This window comes from Rhinatrema bivittatum, chromosome 10 (genome assembly GCF_901001135.1).
Source record: "Rhinatrema bivittatum chromosome 10, aRhiBiv1.1, whole genome shotgun sequence".
Lineage (NCBI taxonomy): Eukaryota > Metazoa > Chordata > Amphibia > Gymnophiona > Rhinatrematidae > Rhinatrema > Rhinatrema bivittatum.
In genome coordinates, this window is record NC_042624.1 from 85,399,837 (window position 1) to 85,419,351 (window position 19,515).

General features: G+C 44.9%; 1 protein-coding gene across 1 annotated transcript in view; it reads left to right on the forward strand.

Moving 5' to 3' along the window:
* Window positions 1-19,515, forward strand: part of LOC115100206 (box C/D snoRNA protein 1-like) — a 108,060-nt gene that overhangs the window by 20,794 nt on the left and 67,751 nt on the right. Inside the window, exon 5 of the mRNA XM_029618525.1 lies at window positions 2,878-2,981. Within this exon, the coding sequence (XP_029474385.1) occupies window positions 2,878-2,981 (104 nt within the window). The remainder of the gene's footprint in view (window positions 1-2,877; window positions 2,982-19,515) is intronic.

The following is a 19,515-nucleotide window of genomic DNA, read 5'->3' on the forward strand; positions in this document are numbered from 1 at the left end:
AATGCAATCCTTATATTAATTCTAAGGGGCGCACATCAAAAATGAATAAGTAAAACACTTCCTCCAGTTTTAATCATAGGTCACAAGATAATGAGTCCTGTTAGTAATTTTGTTAATGTATCATATGCAATAAATCAGCCTCTTAAAGAATCACAGACTCGTTAAGTCACTTTAGATTCTGTTACTAAGCTTATCCAACAAAGTTTTAAAGAGTTCAAAATAATGCTTTACCCAAGGCAAGTCTTGCCTCACAAATCTGCTTCACTTTTTTGAAGGAGTTTATAAACATGTAGATAAAGGTGAACCGGTAGATGTGGTATACTTGGATTTTCAGAAGGCATTTGACAAAGTTCCTCATGAGAGGCTTCTAGGAAAAGTAAAAAGTCATGGGATAGGTGGCGATGTCCTTTCGTGGATTACAAACTGGTTAAAAGACAGGAAACAGAGAGTAGGATTAAATGGACAATTTTCTCAGTGGAAGGGAGTGGGCAGTGGAGTGCCTCAGGGATCTGTATTGGGACCCTTACTTTTCAATATATTTATAAATGATCTGGAAAGAAATACGACGAGTGAGATAATCAAATTTGCAGATGATACAAAATTGTTCAGAGTAGTTAAATCACAAGCAGATTGTGATAAATTGCAGGAAGACCTTGTGAGACTGGAAAATTGGGCATCGAAATGGCAGATGAAATTTAATGTGGATAAGTGCAAGGTGGTGCATATAGGGAAAAATAACCCATGCTATAGTTACATAATGTTAGGTTCCATATTAGGTGCTACCACCCAAGAAAGAGATCTAGGCGTTATAGTGGATAACACATTGAAATCATCTGTTCAGTGTGCTGCGGCAGTCAAAAAAGCAAACAGAATGTTGGGAATTATTAGGAATGGAATGGTGAATAAAACTGAAAATGTCATAATGCCTCTGTATCGCTCCATGGTGAGACCGCACCTTGAATACTGTGTACAATTCTGGTCGCCGCATCTCAAAAAAGATATAAATGCGATGGAGAAGGTACAGAGAAGGGCTACCAAAATGATAAGGGGAATGGAACAGCTCCCCTATGAGGAAAGACTAAAGAGGTTAGAACTTTTCAGCTTGGAGAAGAGACGGCTGAGGGGGGATATGATAGAGGTGTTTAAAATCATGAGAGGTCTAGAACGGGTAGATGTGAATCGGTTATTTACTCTTTCGGATAATAGAAAGACTAGGGGGCACTCCATGAAGTTAGCATGTGGCACATTAAAAACTAATCGGAGAAAGTTCTTTTTCACTCAATGCACAATTAAACTCTGGAGTTTGTTGCCAGAGGATGTGGTTAGTGCAGTTAGTATAGCTGTGTTTAAAAAAAAAAAAAAAAAGGATTGGATAAGTTCTTGGAGGAGAAGTCCATTACCTACTATTAATTAAGTTGACTTAGAAAATAGCCACTGCTTTTACTAGCAATGGTAACATGGAATAGACTGTTTTGGGGTACTTGCCAGGTTCTTATGGCCTGGATTGGCCACTGTTGGAAACAGGATGCTGGGCTTGATAGACCCTTGGTCTCACCCAGTATAGCATGTTCTTATGTTCAGATAGATATCTCCAAATAAATGTGGTGAGACCAGCGAATCCGTAGGATGATGATGAAGAAGCACTGGACTAATAGCAGGTTAGATGGGTCATTTATGTCTCTTCCCACTATTGTTTACTAAGTTACTGTGTTAACTGACACAGGCCATGCTTTGATCAAAACTCTGCCTCGAGTATTTGCGATATCTATCTAAATATTTCTTCAACAGTCATTTCCAGTTCATAACAACATCTTCAACTTTACAAAAATGGCACACCACCTCCTGATGATATTAAATGTCAGAGATCAGCAGCAGTCCTCGCTCACAAACTGTGCTGAGGCAGGTAATTAATTGATGAAGGAGCAGAGCAGCTGCCAGTTTCAGCGCAAGGGGCGGAGACTCTGATCTTCCATTGGCAGAAACCTGTTGCTGACAGCACAAATGGGAGGAGCCAATGCAAATTTCCAGTGATGTAATGAGCAGAGTATTTACAAGGAGGGTAGTTTTTCAAACAGCTCGTGTCATGCCAGAGCTTCTGCATACTTCCTACCTGCAGGCTTTAGCCTGAATTTTCAAAGCGGATTTATGTGCATAAGCTGAGAATTCGCAGGTGGCCCCGGTGCATGTACGGTCACCCATGCAGAAAGTTACACCCCTCCCCCCCCTGCAAGAACATTAATGCGTATACTGCAGACAAAGCCAGACGGCCAATCCAGTCTGCCCAGTTACTCTGTACGTTGTGCTGCCAGCCACAGCGTGCCGTTTGTAAGATATCATTCCTTATCAAAGGCAGGTTTTGGTTTGTTTTTTTTGCCATCTTCCTCCTTTGTACTCCACCCTGTTGTGGAGGGGGAGCATTCATGGTCTCCCCTGTCTTATTCATCCCCAGCACCCCTCCCTTCCCATGTTGAGCTTTGTAGTAACCTATATTAGCCAGCAGTATGAGCATGGCTGTTGCCCAGACATCTGACCTCCTAAGTCTACTGCATTGCCTACCAGACAAACAGTTGCATGTTGAGCACCTGCGTTTCCACTAGGACTTGTGGCATCTTATAGCACTCGCTTTGCCATTCATCCTGGCAGCCCCAACTCTTGCTGATTTATATCATTTTCTTCACACCATTGAGTTTTGCGTTGTAGAAATCTGTGCAAGAGACTTTAACTAGTTATGGGAGATACCTTGATGTTATGCTTTTGTAAACTTGACAGCTCTGATTCCTAAACAACATTTTTTGGTTGATCCTGGTTTTAATTTTCGGCTCTTGCTAAATCACATTTTCTGTTTGCAAACTTGCTCTTTTGTGAATTATATTTTAGCTTAATTTCATGAAGAACAGGGCTCGGAAGCACCATATAGACCTGAAAATTTTACCTGTTGGATTCACGAAGAGACGACAGAATTCAACTTTTTTCAGTAAAAAGTAAGTTGAACATTTTGGCTGACATGTTTTGTTGGGATTTTTATTCTGACCACTCATTAGATAAATATTGTTGCTTTGATATTAGGGCCCTTTTTTGGTACAGTGCGAAAGAACAATTTAAACAGATTTTTAGACCACAGTTCCCTGTACATAACCCGGATCAGTCCAGACCGTGGGTTGAGCCTCCTGCCCAGCAGATGGAGACAGACCAAAACTGAAAGGGTATCCTATATCAGGACAGAGCCTACCCTGCAGCCCTTCAGTGTTTGTCTCCGGCAGATGCCGGCAGTTCACCCTGTGGTTCCCTGGCTTAATTCCTTAGCCTTTTACCCTGTTGGGTTTCTTTTCTTTTATTTCTGTCAGATCAAGCAAGTATTTTTATTCTCTTTAAACTAAAAAAAAAAAAAAAAAGACAGTTTTGTCAGACTTTGAACAGGCTCTGTCTCTCTCAGGAGATAGCGCTGTCTCCTCGCTCTTGGGGGGGGGGCCTAGGGGGGGTTTTAACCCCTTGTTTTATGCAGCCTAGGCTCCCTTCCTGGTGAACCTTCTGTTGGGTTGATACTGGTGGTCCAGTCCCTCCCCCTATTTAGCTACCATTTGCCTCACTATCTCTCGAGACGCTCATTCCCCTGCATTTTTAAAGTTTAAAAAAAAAAAGAGGCTTGTACTTCAGCTTAAGTGCTGACTGTTTTCACTGGCAGCTTTTGTTATTTAACTAGGGAGCGAGCAGTGTTCATTCACCTGCTCCTCAGCACCAGACAGCTCAGCTATTTTTAGCTCTCCTCGTGGCTTTTTTTCTCTGCAGTCATGCTGCGTTCTAATCGGTGCCTGGCCTGCAGGGAGCCTGCTTTTGCAGCTCTCCCGCGAAGGGCTTTGCTCGGGGTGCCTGCCGGATGGGGAGGGCCCCTCCCCGGCAGCGATCAAGCAGACTACCCAAGGGAGGTCCTCTCGCCGCATGGCCAGGCTGTTCCCGAGGCGGGAACAGCAGCCATTTTGGGGATCTCTGCAGCTCCCAATTCAGAGCTGCAGGAGACAGAAAAGCCTGACTTTTAGTTTTCTCCACCCAATTTGAGCCTCGTGTGGGCTCAGGGCGAGGCCCCCTCCCCTCCGGAAAATCCAGGCCACATTTTTCTTCGGAATTTGTGCTATTAATGCACAAATCTTATTTGGCTAGTTTACAAGAAGAGCAGGAACCTCCTCTGGGTCCTCCCCCTGCTAAAATTCCACAGATGCCCTCTCTGCTCGCTCCTGCGGCACCGAATGCGCAGGGGTCCGTTCAGTTTCGAGTGGTACCTGGGGGTCCTCCACCCCCGGATCTTCTGGCTCCACCTGTGGCACCAGATCAGGATGTGGATTTGGCTGGTCCTGCCCCCCTTCTGGAGGGGGATGACCCCCGAGTGCTCCGCTTGTTTCAGAGGGAAGAGCTGTAGCCGCTTATTCCCTTCATACTTCAGGAGCTGGGAATTGAGATTCCTCTGGAGGATACGATCGCGGCCGTGATGCCGGCTCACGTGGACCCGGTCCTGGCGGGACTCAGGGCTCCTCCACGCACTTTCCCCTTCCATCCTATGCACAACCTGCTGCTCCTTCGGAAATGGAAAGCTCCCGAGACGGGCTTGCAAGTGGGGAGAGGTATGTACAAGCTCTATCCCCTCCCCGAGGATTGCCTGGAGATGCTTAAAATTCCCAAGGTGGATTCTTCTGTGTCTGCGGTCACCAAGCACACCACTATTTCTGTGGTGGGAGCCACTGCTTTGAAAGACGTGCAGGACCGCAAGCTCGAATTCTATCAAGCGTATCTGCGAAGTCTTGGCCTTAGGAGTTCGGGCAACGATATGCAGCAGTCTCATGCAGCGGGCAAGCCTTAGGTGGGTTCAACAATTGCTCAGCACCCAGGACCTCCCGTCTGCAGAGGCAGAGCAGGCTGAATGGTTGGAAGGCGCTGTGGTGTATGGGGTGGATGCTCTTTACGACTTACTTCACGTACAGGCCAAGGCGATGGTTTCAGCGGTGTTGGCCAGACATCTTCTTTGGCTGCGCAATTGGTCGGCGCATTCTTCCTTCAAGTCTCAGGCACACTTCCTTTCAAGGGTAAGCTACTTTTTGGCGAGGACCTGGAACAGCTTATTAAGGCCTTGGGGGAGAACAAGGTCCATAAGATGTTTTAGGACCGCCCAAAACCCTCAAGGTCCTTTTTCCCTACCCGTTCCCGCTTCCGGGGTCAGCGAAGGTATAATAATCTAGTGCATGGTGCCTTCTCTAGAGGAAATTCCTCCAGGTCCCAGTCCTGGTCTCACTCCTTACGGGGCCGTCGTGCCTTCCGAGATGGTAATCCACAGCACTCCACCGCAAAGCCTGCCTCCCAATGAGATCTGGCTGGTCCATTCCTCCATTCCAAACTTAGGTGGTCGTCTCTCATTGTTCTTGGAGGAATGGGCCAAAATCACGTCGGACCAGTGGGTTCTCGAAATAATAGAGAAAGATTATACATTGGAGTTTGCTCGAGACCTGCTGGATCTGTACCTAGTCTCTCCTTGCGGCCAGCGAAAGCATTCTGCCGTATGTTAGACTCTTGCCAGGCTTCAGGAGCTGGGGGCCATAGACCCAGTCCCGGTGCCGGCCAGTATTCAATCTACTTTGTGGTGCCAAAAAAGGACAGTTCCTTCCATCCAATCTTGGACCTCAAAAGTCAACAGGGCCCTCAAGGTACCACACTTTCAAATGGAGACCCTGAGGGTGGTAATAGCAGCTGTTCTCTCCGACAAATATCTGACCTCTCTCGACTTGACGGAGGCTTACTTACACATACTTCTGATGCTCACATCGAATTGGTATCTCCGATTCAACATCCTAGGCCAGTATTTTCAGTTCCAGGCTCTGGCCTTCAGTCTAGCCACTGCGCCGCACACGTTTACAAAGGTCATGGTGGTGGTGGCGGCCGTTCTCCGGCGAGAAGGAGTCCTAGTCCATCCTTACCTGGACAATTGCCTCGTGCAGGCCAAGTCGGAGACCCTCTGCAGGCTGGCAGTCGACCGGGTCCTTGCTGTCCTCACCTCTCTCGGATGGATAGTCAGTTTTCCCAAGAGCAATCTGCAGCCAGCCCAGGTCTTGGAATTTCTGGGGGCACACTTCGATACCAGCGTGAGACTACCTTCAAGTGCTGGGAACCATGGCTTCCACTATAGACCTGGTCCCCTGGGCTTTTGCACATATGCGACTCTTACAGAAAGCTTTGCTATCCCGCTGGAAACCGGTGTCGGAACAATTTCAGACAATCCTCCCGCTCTCAGACTCTACCATTGCCGACATACTGTGGTGGCTATCGCTGACACACCTTCTGAGACTCCTCAGTGGATTGTAGTCACAACAGATGCCAGTCTCTCCAGGTGGGGAGCAGTCTGCCAGTCTCAAGCTACGCAGGGATACTGGTCCCCAGTCCAATCCCGCTGGTTCATCAGTCGCTTGGAGGCCCGGGTAGTCCGCCTGGCTCTCCAGTTTTTTTCTGCCTCTGATTCGCCGCAAGGCAGTGCAAGTACTCTCAGACAACTCCACCACTGTGGCTTATATCAATCGACAGAGGGGCGCCTGGTGTCCCTGGAAGCCAGCAAGCTCTTTGCCTGGGCAGAGCATCACTTGGAGCGCCTAGCAGCCTCCCATGTAGTGGGAAAGGAGAATGAACAAGCCAATTTCTTGAGTCGTCAATGTCTCAATCCAGGTGAATGGGAGTTATCAGACTGAGTAATGGATCTGATCGTCAGCAGGTGGGGTCTGCCTCACCTGGACCTGATGACGACCTTGAGCAATGCCAAAGCTCCCAGGTTCTTCAGCCACTGGAGGGAGCACTGTTCGGAAGGAGTGGATGCTCTAGTCCTTCCCTGGCCCCACAACATCCTTCTATATGTGTTTCCTCCTTGGCCTCTAGTGGGAAAGATCCTACAAAGAATAGAACTTCACAGGGGACCAGTCATCCTCGTGGCTCCCGAATGGCCCCGCAGACCATGGTTCGCGAATCTGGTAAACCTGGCGACGGACGGTCCTCTTCGCCTCTGTCATCTTCCTTGCCTGATCCGGCAGGGTCCCGTGTTTTTCGACCAGGCGGATCGCTTCTATCTAGCGGCCTGGCTTTTGAATGGCGAAAACAAAGAAAGAAGGGATATAAAGAGGAAGTTATATCCACTCTGCTTTGAGCCCATAAGCAGTCTACTTCACATGCTTATGTCCGAGTTTGGAAAGTTTTTGAAAATGTCTGCGTGGAATCGGGTGTCTCAGCTCGTTCACCTCCGGTTTCTATGATTCTTTCTTTCCTTCAGAAGGGTCTCTCCAAGGGTCTTTCCTTCAGCTTGTTGCGCGTCCAAGTGTCCGCTCTCTGCTCCCTCTTAGGCACCATTGAGAGTCACGTGGTAGCGTCTCACCCGGATGTTGTCAGTTTCCTCAAGGGCGCCAACCATTTGAAGCCGCCCGTCCAGGCCACTTGTCCTTCGTGGAGTCTTAATTTAGTCCTTCGGGCTCTTTGTGAAGCACCTTTCGAACCTCTCCGTCGGGCTACCCTCAAGGATTTGACGCTAAAGACCATCTTCCTGGTTTCTATCTGCTCCGCCAGAAGGGTGTCTGAGATTCAAGCGTTGTCCTGTGGGGAGCCTTTTCTGCGGTTTTCTGATTCAGGAGTTTCTCTCAAGACCATACCTTCTTTCTTGCCAAAGGTTGTTTCTTCCTTTCATGTCAGTCAGTCGGTGGAGCTTCCCGCGTTCTCTCCTGAGAATATAGCGGGTCCAGTTGGGAGTGATCTTCACCTCCTTGATGTAAAAATGCGTTTTACTGCATTACCTTCAAGTTACCAATGACGTCTGGTGGGTCTCAGATCATCTTTTTGTTCTGTGGAGTGATCCAAATAGGGGCAACCAAGCTTCTTGGGTGGTTGAAGGAGGCGATTTCTTCGACCTATATCTGCCAAGGCCGGGCGGTTCCAAAGGACCTAAAGACTCATTCCTTGCGTTCTCAGGCTACTTCTTGGGCAGAGAGTCAATCTGTCTCTCTGCAGGAAATATGCAGGGCTGCTACGTGGAAATCCCTGCATAACTTTGCTCGACATTACCGCCTTGACGTACAGGCGCCAGTGTCTGGTTCCTTTGGTCGGCAGGTGCTTTGAGCGGGACTGTCTCAGTCCCACTCTTTGTAGGGAAGCTTTGGTACATCCCACGGTCTGGATTGATCCGGGTACGTACAGGGAAAAGAAAATTAGTTCTTACCTGTTAATTTTCATTCCTGTAGTACTACGGATCAGTCCAGACACCCTCCCCTGTATTTTCTGTCGTCCACTCGAAGCTCTTTTTGCAGGTTACTGGATGTTTTTCATCGGTGATAATCCTTCAAGGCACCGGAAGCATCTGTTATTGATGACCATGGATATGCAAGGGCGTTCATATAGAGTCCATTCAGTGTTGTTGCAATTGTTTAATTTTAGTGAGTTCTCTGGTTACTTGCTTGATCTCTTACTGTTGTCTTTATTCTTATCTGCTTTGACAATGGTTATACTGAAGGGCTACAGGATAAGCTCTGTCCTGATATAGGATACCCTTTCAGTTTTGGTCTGTCTCCATCTGCTGGACAGGAGGCTCAACCCACAGTCTGGACTGATCCGTAGTACTACAGGAACGAAAATTAACAGGTAAAAACTAATTTTCCTTTATCTTGCCAGAGTCGTGTGCTGATAGGAAACAAAAAGAAAAGTATTTTTGGGTTTTTTTCTAGTGCAGCACTAGTAACTGTGTGTGTGTCAGTGCTGAAGAAATGTGGAAGCTGAGGGCCATATTCAAGACATTTTTCTCCCTGCTGTATCTGTAGGAAAAAAATCTTTATTGAAGTGGGCTCTTAGTAGATTGTGATGCCTGTGTTTTTTGTTGGCCCTTGAGAAAAAAAAAAAAAGTGTTGCACTACCCAGGGCCTTTCTTCAGATGAGAACTTTATTTAGCAATTTCAGAAACTCTCCTTATTTGTGAAAATCACTCTTACTATATTCTTATGGTTTTTTTTTAAATCGTTATAGCTCATTGTTCATTATTTATTGGCATGCAAGATGTATATAAATGAAAGCATTAAAGGCCAAATCTTAAATCTGCCACGTGCACAAATATCGTCATTTACACACGTCACTGGGCCCTGCACATGCACTTTCAAAAGGGCCAGGCCACGCACACAAATGACCATACATGTATGATTGCTGGGCCCTGATTGGGGGGAGGGGGGGAGAATGTGGTCTAGGCAGGATGGAAGCCAGCGTGCGCAAACTACTTCTGCTCCAGGGGAGCAGTAAGTAGTGAAACAAAAAAATTGTAAGTTTTTAGGGACTGGTTAAGGGGGTGGGGGAGAAGAGGGAGAGGGCTGGGGTCGGGAAGTTCCCTCCCAGTCCACTCCTTGGAGCGGACTGGGAAGGCCCAATTTCGTCACTGCACATACTTTTAAACAATTCGGCCCCCGTGCTCGTGCTGCCCGCACATAAGTGCAGGAGGTCGTTCAGCGGCGGTCCGGAACCCCCGCTGAACGACCTCCTGCAGTCGATCTCCTGCCGGCGCCATTTCCATACGGAAAATGGCGCCGGCCATACCATTTTCCGTACGAAAACGATTCGCGGCAAGAAATCGCTCCCGGAACCCCGCTGGACTCCCAGGAAACTTTTGGCCAGCTTGGGGGGGCCTCCTGACCCCCACAAGACTTGCCAAAAGTCCAGCGGGGGTCCGGAACGACCTCCTCCGTCGAATCGTTTTTGTCTATGGCCGCCGCCATTTTGCGGTGGCCATTTTGAAAAATGGCGCCGGCTGAAGACAACACGATTCTATTGAGGGGGCCGTTCCGGACCGCCGCCGTTCTGGACCACCGCCGGATCCCCAGGTAATTTTAAAGCATGGGGGGGGGTTCGGGAGGGTGGGGGATTTAATTTAAAGGGTCGGGGGTGGGTTTTAGGGGGTTTTAGTGTGCCGGTTTTCCTGCCCTCCCCCTTCCCCTGATTTACGATTTTTTAACGATAAATCGGGGGAATTGGTATTGTATCGTGGCCCTAACGATTTTTTGACGATTTAAAATATATCGGACGATATTTTAAATCGTCAAAAAATCCCTAATAAGAATCCCTAATAAGAATTGCCATACTGGGTCAGCCCAAGGGTTCTTCAAACTCAGCATCCTGTGTCCAACCGTGGCCAATCTAAGTCATAAGCACCTAAATATTAAATAGATCTCGAGCTACTATTCCTTATTGATTAATAGTGGTTTATGGACTTCTCTAGGCACTTATCCAGCATTTTTTCAACCCATTTACACTAACTGCTGTAACTATATCCTTTGGCAATGAATTCCAGAGCTCAACTATGCATGCAGTGAGAAATAATTTTCTCAGATTTGTATTAAATGAGCTACTTGCTAAATTCAAGGAGTGCCCCCTAGTCTTTCTATTATCTGAGAGAGTAAATAACCAATTTACATTAATCCTCCTGTTGGCTAAGGGAAAATACTGGAATTGTTTTCTAAGTTTACCACTGGGTGTCACTCTTATTAATGAAGGACAAGTTCCTCCATGCAAACAGCCCTTTCAGCTGGAAAATCAACAGTGCCTTGTTTCTGCTGCAATTTTAGGTTCTTTGCTCTGTAAAACTTCAGATTCACGATCATTCCAAACCGCACTAATGAACAGAAATAAAAGGTTAAACAACAAACAACAAATAATAGAAGGTGATATGAAGTACATTTCTTAAGCTAGCCGGTGGGCAGTATTCCCTGCATGCAAGTGGACTAATAGGGTAGCCATGCCACTTTACTGCACTGATGCAAGGTTTGGTACCTTGTTGTTAATCACCCCTCTCCAACAAACAAGTACCCCCGCAGAGGACAGGAGTATTCTCTGTATACTTTCTGTACATCAGACTTTTTGTTCTGAATGATAGTTAAGGGGTTATAAAAATAGATTTTTTTTTAAATTAAATATGTATCAATTGTGCGGGTTTTTTTTGTTTTTTTTTTCTTTTATCAAAAAACCATGATGGGGCATTGTTTGGTTGTTTTGATTGCATTGTTTTCCCATTGATTAAATGGTTGAATAAGATTTGTATTGAATGTAACATAAGCTTTGAGCTAGAGTGGCCAGTCTGATAGGCCAGATCAGCTCTCTTAGCATAGCCCTTCATCCTGACTTCCCTGCCCTCCGTTGGTGGGGGGAGTTGTGAAGCTCACGCTCCAGCGTGCATTGCAAACCCTGGGCCTCTGAGCAGAATGAAAGATTTGTCTGTCACCCACCCATGTGTAGGGAAGAGGCTCAAGCTCCTGAAAATTTTTTTTTATTTTTTTTTTAATGCTCAGAGCATTGCATTTACCCATCAGACTGTAATTTTCCATGTAGTTTAATTTCTTGGGAAAATTGAATCACAACATAATTTTCCTTTTTTATTAAAAAAAAAAAAAAAAATACACATGCATTGGGGACATATCAGATTGAGCGGAAGCATTTGCTTCTTGTTTTGAATGGAAGCGGACGCAGATGCCTGAATACACAATCTTTCTTTCAGTGAGCAAAAATAGTGCTTGCGGGGGAATCTCAGGTTGTCTGTTTTCTAGCTGCCCCCATGTCTGTTAGGCTGTGGGGATGACTGGCCCACTTGTTCTCTGCGTTGATATTTTTCTTCCATTTTGGCAGATTTAATGAATTATTATTAGCTGGAGGAAAAGGTCATACTGGGATGACTCACAATTGGTCTTTGGACTGTTTTTTTTGAGCGAGGTGTTGTTTTTCCTATATTCGTGTGCATATTTCCATGGAAAATTACACTGCAGAAAGCCATCTGTGTCCACCTTCTTGATGTTACCCTGCTGCGATGGAAAATCTAAAGGAATACGTCAGCTTGAGAGAGAGCTTAAACCAATAAACGAGAGACTACCTGAAGGGAAAAAAAAAAAAAGCAAACGGCCAAATCTAGGCATTTTATGGATCGCAGAGCTTGTGCTCCGTTGCGCAGCAATCAGAAGGCAGAGCTACTAAGAGCAAGGCCTCCCGGATCCTGCCTGTGCCAAAGATTTGTGACTCGCCCACACGCAGGTTCATACACTAGGGGAGGAAAAACTACAATGTTTTTGGTGTAACTACAGAAAATTTAAGTTTGCATAGAGTTGTGATGACTGTGACCCGAACTCTGAAACTGTTAAAAGTGTTTGAAAGATATGCTACTGCAGCTCTGACGCAGAACATCACGATGACAGATTGAAAAGAGCGTGTTGGAGCAGCACTTCGCTGTGTCTGCAAGGAAGAAATGCTGCCCTGCAGGTGAATATTGCACACATCAAAGAAGAACATAATATCTGTATATTTGAAAGTTATTTATATGGTAATTTCCTGCATGGTGGCTGCCAGGAACTTTGTGGGCAGGTTTATCAAAATATTCCTTTTGTTTTTTGCTTCGGTTTTTTTCCCATGAAAAATACTTTTAAATCTGGCACAGTTTCCTTAAAGTGCTCCATTACCCTGCTGGGCTAGTTCCCAGAGCCTGGGTTTTGTGACAAGCCCCCGACAAGCAGGCCGATTCAGTAAAAGTCGCAGGCAAGCGCCTGATCTCCCAGTGCGCGCACAGGCCACTCTCCTGTGCACGCGATTCAGTATTTAAATGAGGGACCGCGGTAAAAAGACGCTAGGGACACTAGCGCGTCCCTAGCGCCTTTTTTTTTTTTTTTTTTGACATGAGCGGCGGCTGTCAGAGTTTGACAGCCAATGCTCAATTTTGCCGGTGTCTGTTCTCAAACCCGCTGACAGCCACGGGTTCGGAAACCAGACGCCGGCAAATTTGAGCGTCTGGTTTTCGAGCCGCAGGCCAATTTTTTTTTTTTTTTTTAATTTAACTTTTGGGACCTCTGACTTAATATCACCATGCTATTAAGTCGGAGGGTATACAGAAAAGCAGTTTTTACTGCTTTTCTGTGCACTTCCCCGTGCCGGCAGAAGTTAACGCCTACCTTTTGGGTAGGCGCTAATTTCTGAAAGTAAAATGTGCAGCTTGGCTGCACATTTTACTTAGGGGTAGATTTTATAAAAGTACTCCCACGCGTACTTTTGTTCGCGTACCAGGCGCAAACAAGTACACCTGATTTTAATAGTTACAATGCGTAGCCTTTAAAATCAAGGGGTTGGTGCGCGCAAGGCTGTGCAAGATCAGCAGCCTGCGAGTGCAAGGCCTCGCAGCCTGCCTCCGTTCCCTCCGAGGCCGCTCCAAAATTGGAGCGGCCTCGGAGGGAACTTTTCTTCCACCCCCCAAGCCCTATCTAAACCCCCCCTACCTCTGTTGAAGCCCGAGGCAGGCGTAACTCGTGTGCGCCAGCCGCGCAATTCCCCGGCCCGGGAGCAGATTCGGAGACCTCAACGCCTGTGGCCCTGCCCCCGAATGAAGCGCCACTGCGACACGCGTCCCGGGGAACTTGGGGCAGGTTTTCGGAGCGCACTGTACTTTATCGGCCTGAAGGGAAGTAGAGATTAAAAGGCGGCCTTGAGGGTGGAATCGTGGCAATACTCAGACTTCCATGGAAAACAATTTTAAAGAAAAGATGCTTGTACCTTTTTGCAGATACACATGGAGGATAGCTGTTCGGCCTAGCTGAATGCTGGTGCGTGCCAATACCATTCTCAGTTGAGTGAAATAGCAAATTTAATCCATTTTAAATTTCTCCCAGCTATGGCTTTTTTCCTAGGAAGCTATGTTTTTAGTAACATTCAGTATGGTATGTGCAGTTGAGATTTACTTTGCAGACTTCTTGGATTGCATTCTTTAAAAAAAAAAAAAAAAGTCCAGTCTAGTTGTGCAAATACCATTTTTATTGAATCATTTGTAAAAAAACAAAAAACTTCTGAATGATTTTTTTTTTTTTTTTTTTTATCCTTTGGACCAGGGAGAGGAAGAGGAGTGACCGGAGCCTGGCAGAGCTGATTCTGCTTTCTCCCAACCCTCTCCCGGCTCACTATTCTGTCTCACCAGCTGAGTGGCGAGAGCCATTGTCAGCAGTATGGGCATGCACTCCCGTCTCTGCAGCTCCTTCAGCACAGGTTGGGACTGAGAGTGGTCAGGGCTGTGCCAAGGAGTGAGGGAATGAAGCAGGGTAGGCAGGGTGGGAGAAGCAGGCTCTCTGCAGCAGTTGCAGCCATTCCCTCTCCACCTCTTTTCCTTGCCTTTCTATTCTCATAGCTGTTGGAGGCAAGGGGAAGAAACTGACAGAGGGAGACACCACAAGGAGAGAGTTGTCATGAGCAGGAGCTGTGGAAGAGAACTGAACAGGTCATGGAAAATAGAAAAAAGAGGGAGGAGCTAATCCTAGGGGGGGGGGGGGTCCATCCTCCCCCCAATTGTCCTTCCTTCCTCTCCTGTGAGAGGAAGGAAAGGACAATTGTTCTTGGTGAGGAGGGCATACAAATTGATTTTTCTCCAGGTCCCACACCTCTCAAATCAGCTTTTGGGGAAGAAAGGAGAGGCAAGAAGAATTGCTGTGCAGAGAGAGAGATGGCAAATGGTTGAGGAGGGAAGAAGGGGAAATAAGGGGAAAGAGTAGAGACGGGGATAAGATTGCAGAAGAATAATATAGAAACTAAGGCCTAGATTTATCAAAAAGCAGTAAATATCGCATGTGATATAAAAAGGGGTGATAAATACTTTCTGACCTGGCACCACAATCAAATTAAATATCCAATTACTCTTGAAGTGAGACACCTAGGCATAACCGTACACAATGAACTACATTTTAAAAAATTTATAATCGCCACAATAAGGCTGCTATAACAAACTACGTATTAAAGAAATGAAGGCCCCCTCCTACATCACTGTGACTTCAGAACAGTTCTGCAGGCACTGATCCTCTCGAAAAGTTGATTTACTGTAACTCCTTACTATTAGGACTCCAGCTTCAACTATCAGACCCCTGCAACTCTTACAAAACATCACTGCCAGAGTCCTCACAAATACTCCGAAGAAATGAGCATATCACACCGATCCTAAAAGACCTCCACTGGCTCCCAATTACTTCTAGAATTCTCTTTAAAGAGTCTAACACTAATCCACAAAACCCTACATAATCAAAATGTTCATTGGCTTGATGCCTCCTTTCGCTTCCAGACCCCTCAAAAAACCACCAGATCCGCTAACACTGGAACCCTACCTACACCCTCGCCCAAATTTACACACCTACTCTCCACCCATGAACGATCACTATGCCTTGCTGGCCCATCCATCTGGAACGCAATGCCCCTAGAATTAACACTCAAGCCCTCCTCACACACTTTAAAAAAAAAAAAAAAAAATTAAAACCTGGCTTATCCATCAAGCTTACTTACCCCTAACACGCCCTCCTCTACCACTCCTTCAACATGAGCACACGTTATTATCGCCATTTACTCAATTCTCCTACATATCAATGTTTTCTTATAAGTTTTATATTTATATAAATTTATACTAATAATTCATTTCTCCTTATGTATTCCCTTTATATCCTTTTCCCCCCCTTTATCTCAACTGTTTGTGTAACCTTGAGATGTTTGAATTTTTGAGATGTAGCTTTCTATTTTCTAATACCATTTTGTTTATATTTAGTTCTCTGTAAACCGATGTGATGTGCAAACTTACATCGGTAAAAAAAAGCATTAAATAAAAACATTAAAATTTTTTGCATGCAAAAACACCAAAACGCGATTTGATAAATGACCGTGTAAGTTTGTAAAGGGATAGAAAAAAAGTACATAACAGGTACAGAGGAAATAGTGAAAAACAGTAAAAGAGAAGAGGAAAAGCTTGAGAGAGAGTAAAAGCATAATACAGGAAAATGTTTCGATTTTCTTATTTTAAAATGCTGACAATTTTGACTCTCAGTTACACAACCTTCTTGGGTAGCAGTGGGAGCTGCACAACAATTTTGACAGAAAATATCCCTGCCCTGGCATACCCCTGTAGTCTGTCAGGTGGCACTAAAACAGATTTGACTCTTTTTTTTTTTTTTTTTTTTTGGGGGGGGGGGGGGGGGAAAACAGGTCAAAACCTTGTTCATGTGAAGCAGCCATTATGAATTGGCCCTGCTGGAAGCTTGCACAGTCATTGCTGTGCCTCTGCCAAGTCTCGTAACTTAAAGTAAACTTTCCATGGCTCAATCCACAATGGCTCATGTAAGCAGTGAATGTTGTTTGCCTTCCCGAACAGACTGGGGTAAAACTACTCTTTCTGGATAGAGTTAATCTTGATTAGCTGATGGGAGGTTTTATATTTTTTTGTTTTATTGGTTTAAAAGACTTATTGGTACTACGCTGCACACTGGGCCAATCCTTATTGGTAGCAGACTCTGAACCTTTTTTTTTTTTTTTTTTTTTTTTGCACATGGGCCTAATTTATGAAAATATTTTTCCCCATAGGCACAAACTGGGAGAAAATCCTTTCTAAATTAAGCTGCTTCTTTTAAAGTCTTTTGTTACTCTCACGTGCGCTTTCCTCTCATACCAATTGACGCAGGAAGCCTTCTGCCATTTCGTTGGATGTAAGGTCCACATTTAGTAGGCTGGCGAACAGCAAGTTACCCAGTTAAACTGAAGCAGGTAATTGCAGCTAATACATCCAACAGGACAAGTCTACCCACTGACTATGCTGGGATAAATTCCCCCAGATAGTCATCCTGGTAACTTTGCCACTCACCGGCTTAGTCAGAGCTCTAGAGACATTATTCCAGTTTGTCAGCATCCAGAGAACTTGACTCCATGATTCAGTGCCAACAAAGCTCTGGTTTACAATCGCTGTTCCAGAGAGACTCTGGTCTAGGACCACTGCTCCAGAGAGATACCAGTTCGGCACCCTCTGTACCCAACATAGACTGTAATCCAAAAAAACATAGTAATCTACTGACCACAGCCCCCATGGTAAATGGGACATAGGAGGAGGGGATCTTGAAGGGGTGTAACTGACATGGTTTTGTGTGCTATGCAGCCTCGCCGTGCTCTAATATTGTCTGCTATGACACTTCCCCACCACCAGAGGCTTCGCTCACAGTTTTGCCAGCCACATCCTCATTGGTCACACCACACCTGAGCTTCAGTCTTATTTAACCCAACCTGCTCACTGCTTCGGTGCCTCTTCATCAAGTCTTCTTGGCTTCCTGTCTTGCCTTGTGGCCTTTCCTGGCCTCTTGCCTTACCTTATGGCCTCCAGGCCTGCTAGGTTCTCCTAGCCAATCTTGTGCCCTGTTGGGCTTCCCTGTTTTTTGTTGCCTGTCCTTGGCTAGTCCAGTCCTGTCCTTGTCCCATCTTGTCTTGGTTCCTGTCTTTGCCATGTATCCTGTGTCCAGCTCAGCCTGCACCATGATGTACATCCGTAGACGAGCATTACTGGCTCCCAGAACCAGGGCTCAACCTGTGGGGGAGAGGGTTTGGATGGGCTGCTCTAGTCCGGTCCTGCAGCCCTGTACTGCCACTGTGGGGGTGCCAGTCCGTGACAGAAGACTTTGCTTTCTCCTGCTCTGAATTCACAAGTGCTAAATTCTTTGTACGTAAAGTATACTATAAGCACTAAATCTCACCCCATCCCTACCCCCGCCAAAAAAGGCAAGTCTAGTGGTTCTTTGTCCTCCTACTGTTGAAAGCAGTTAGTTTTGGCCACTGGATTTCTAGTGTACTGATCTTAGCCAAAGTTGTTTTTGGTTAGAAAATAGCTAAAATGTTTGCATATTTTTATTTGCCACTTCTCCTCTTCCAGTCTATACTTCCTCCTGTATCAATATAAAAAAATGTCATTAGGCTTCTGTGCATTAATATTTAAATAAATGTAGAAGTTGCTTCCCCAAACCCCGGAGTGTCTTTCTTTTAACATCGGCACGCTTTCCTTCGCTTGTAACGATTTTTTTTTTTTTTTTTTTTAACATTTACTGAGCTGAGCTGTTAAATTACAATCTATGGCCCTTTGTACTAAGTGCAGAATTGATCATTTGCTGCTGTCTCTAATGGGGTGCCTACAAAGATGCCAGAGTTCATATCAGCTGTTGTAAAAAAAAGAAAACATTTTTTAAGCTTCAATTACTTAGAAAATTAAAACCACTTTTACTACCTTCTGATTTTTGTCGGTGACACAATCTCTTCTCTTATTTTAACAAGTCTCGACTATTGCAATGCATTATATCTTGGTTTGCCAAAATCTACTATATACCCATTACAGTTTAGTCCAAAATACCACCGCTCGTTTACTCTACAATATACCACTCAGAGCATATCACTCCGGTGATATACGGTAAGATATAGGTAACCATCTACACTGGTTACCTATATCTTACCGTATCACATATAAAATACTTATATCTTACCGTATCACATATAAAATACCTATATCTTACCGTATCACATATAAAATACTTAACATTATACACAACCTTTTATACAATACAAATTCAATATGGCTCTGTTCATTGCTCAAAATTTACAAACCAACAAGACAATTAAGATCAATGGATAAATGCATGCTGGAAGTACCATCAATAAAATCTGCCCACTTAGAATTTACCAGGAAACGAGCTTTTTCTGTCGCCGGACCAATCCTCTGGAATACTATCCCAGCTGAAATTGATCTAATAGCAAATGTAAAAGAATTTAAAAAGGCTTTGAAAACACATCTCTTTGCCGCGGCATACAACATTACTTAACAACTTTTAGAGTTAAATGAATTCAATGTCATGAACCCTAATTAATCTGTTTTGACTTTCTATAATGCCTTTTTAGATGTAGTTTATTAGTTTTAATTGTTTTAGATGTTTTTATTTGAAATATTATAACTGTTTTAATTAGTGTTTCTTATTATGTATGTTTATATACTTGTAAACCGCTTAGCCAGACAGATACTGTTTAATTTGCGGTATATAAATTCTTTTAAATAAATACATCAAAATACTGTTTCCATCATATCCCTTACTGTTATTATGCAAATATCATGTTTGTTACCAATAGATTTTCTTAAAATTCATTTTTTTTTTCCTTCTAACAGTTCCCAGATCTGGCCTTTGAACAACTCCATTTTTCAGGACAACCCATATGCAAATTAACCTGGCCCTTATATCGCATATATGCTGAAAACCAGGCCTGATTTGAAAGGGGGTTGAGTTGGGGGTGTTCTGAGGCCTACATCTGGGACCTGCTGCAGGTGCCTTCATGCTTTTTTTTTTTACTTTTATCCTCTCCAGAAAGTGTCTTGAGTCGTAATAATGTTAGACGCCTCTGTGTCATAGCCAAGGTTTTGTTACTGGATGGTGACTGAAGGTGAGCCATGTCTGAACTGCAGTCCCGGCAGACCAGATTACGCAGGATAGTCTTTTTTTTTCTGCCATCGTGTTTCTGTGCACGTGGAATGCCGGACATGGTAGTGGACTGTGGCAGCAAGTGGTACAGAGAAGGGCTACCAAAATGATAAGGGGAATGGAACAACTCCCCTATGAGGAAAGACTAAAGAGGTTAGGACTTTTCAGCTTGGAGAAGAGACGACTGAGGGGGGATATGATAGAGGTG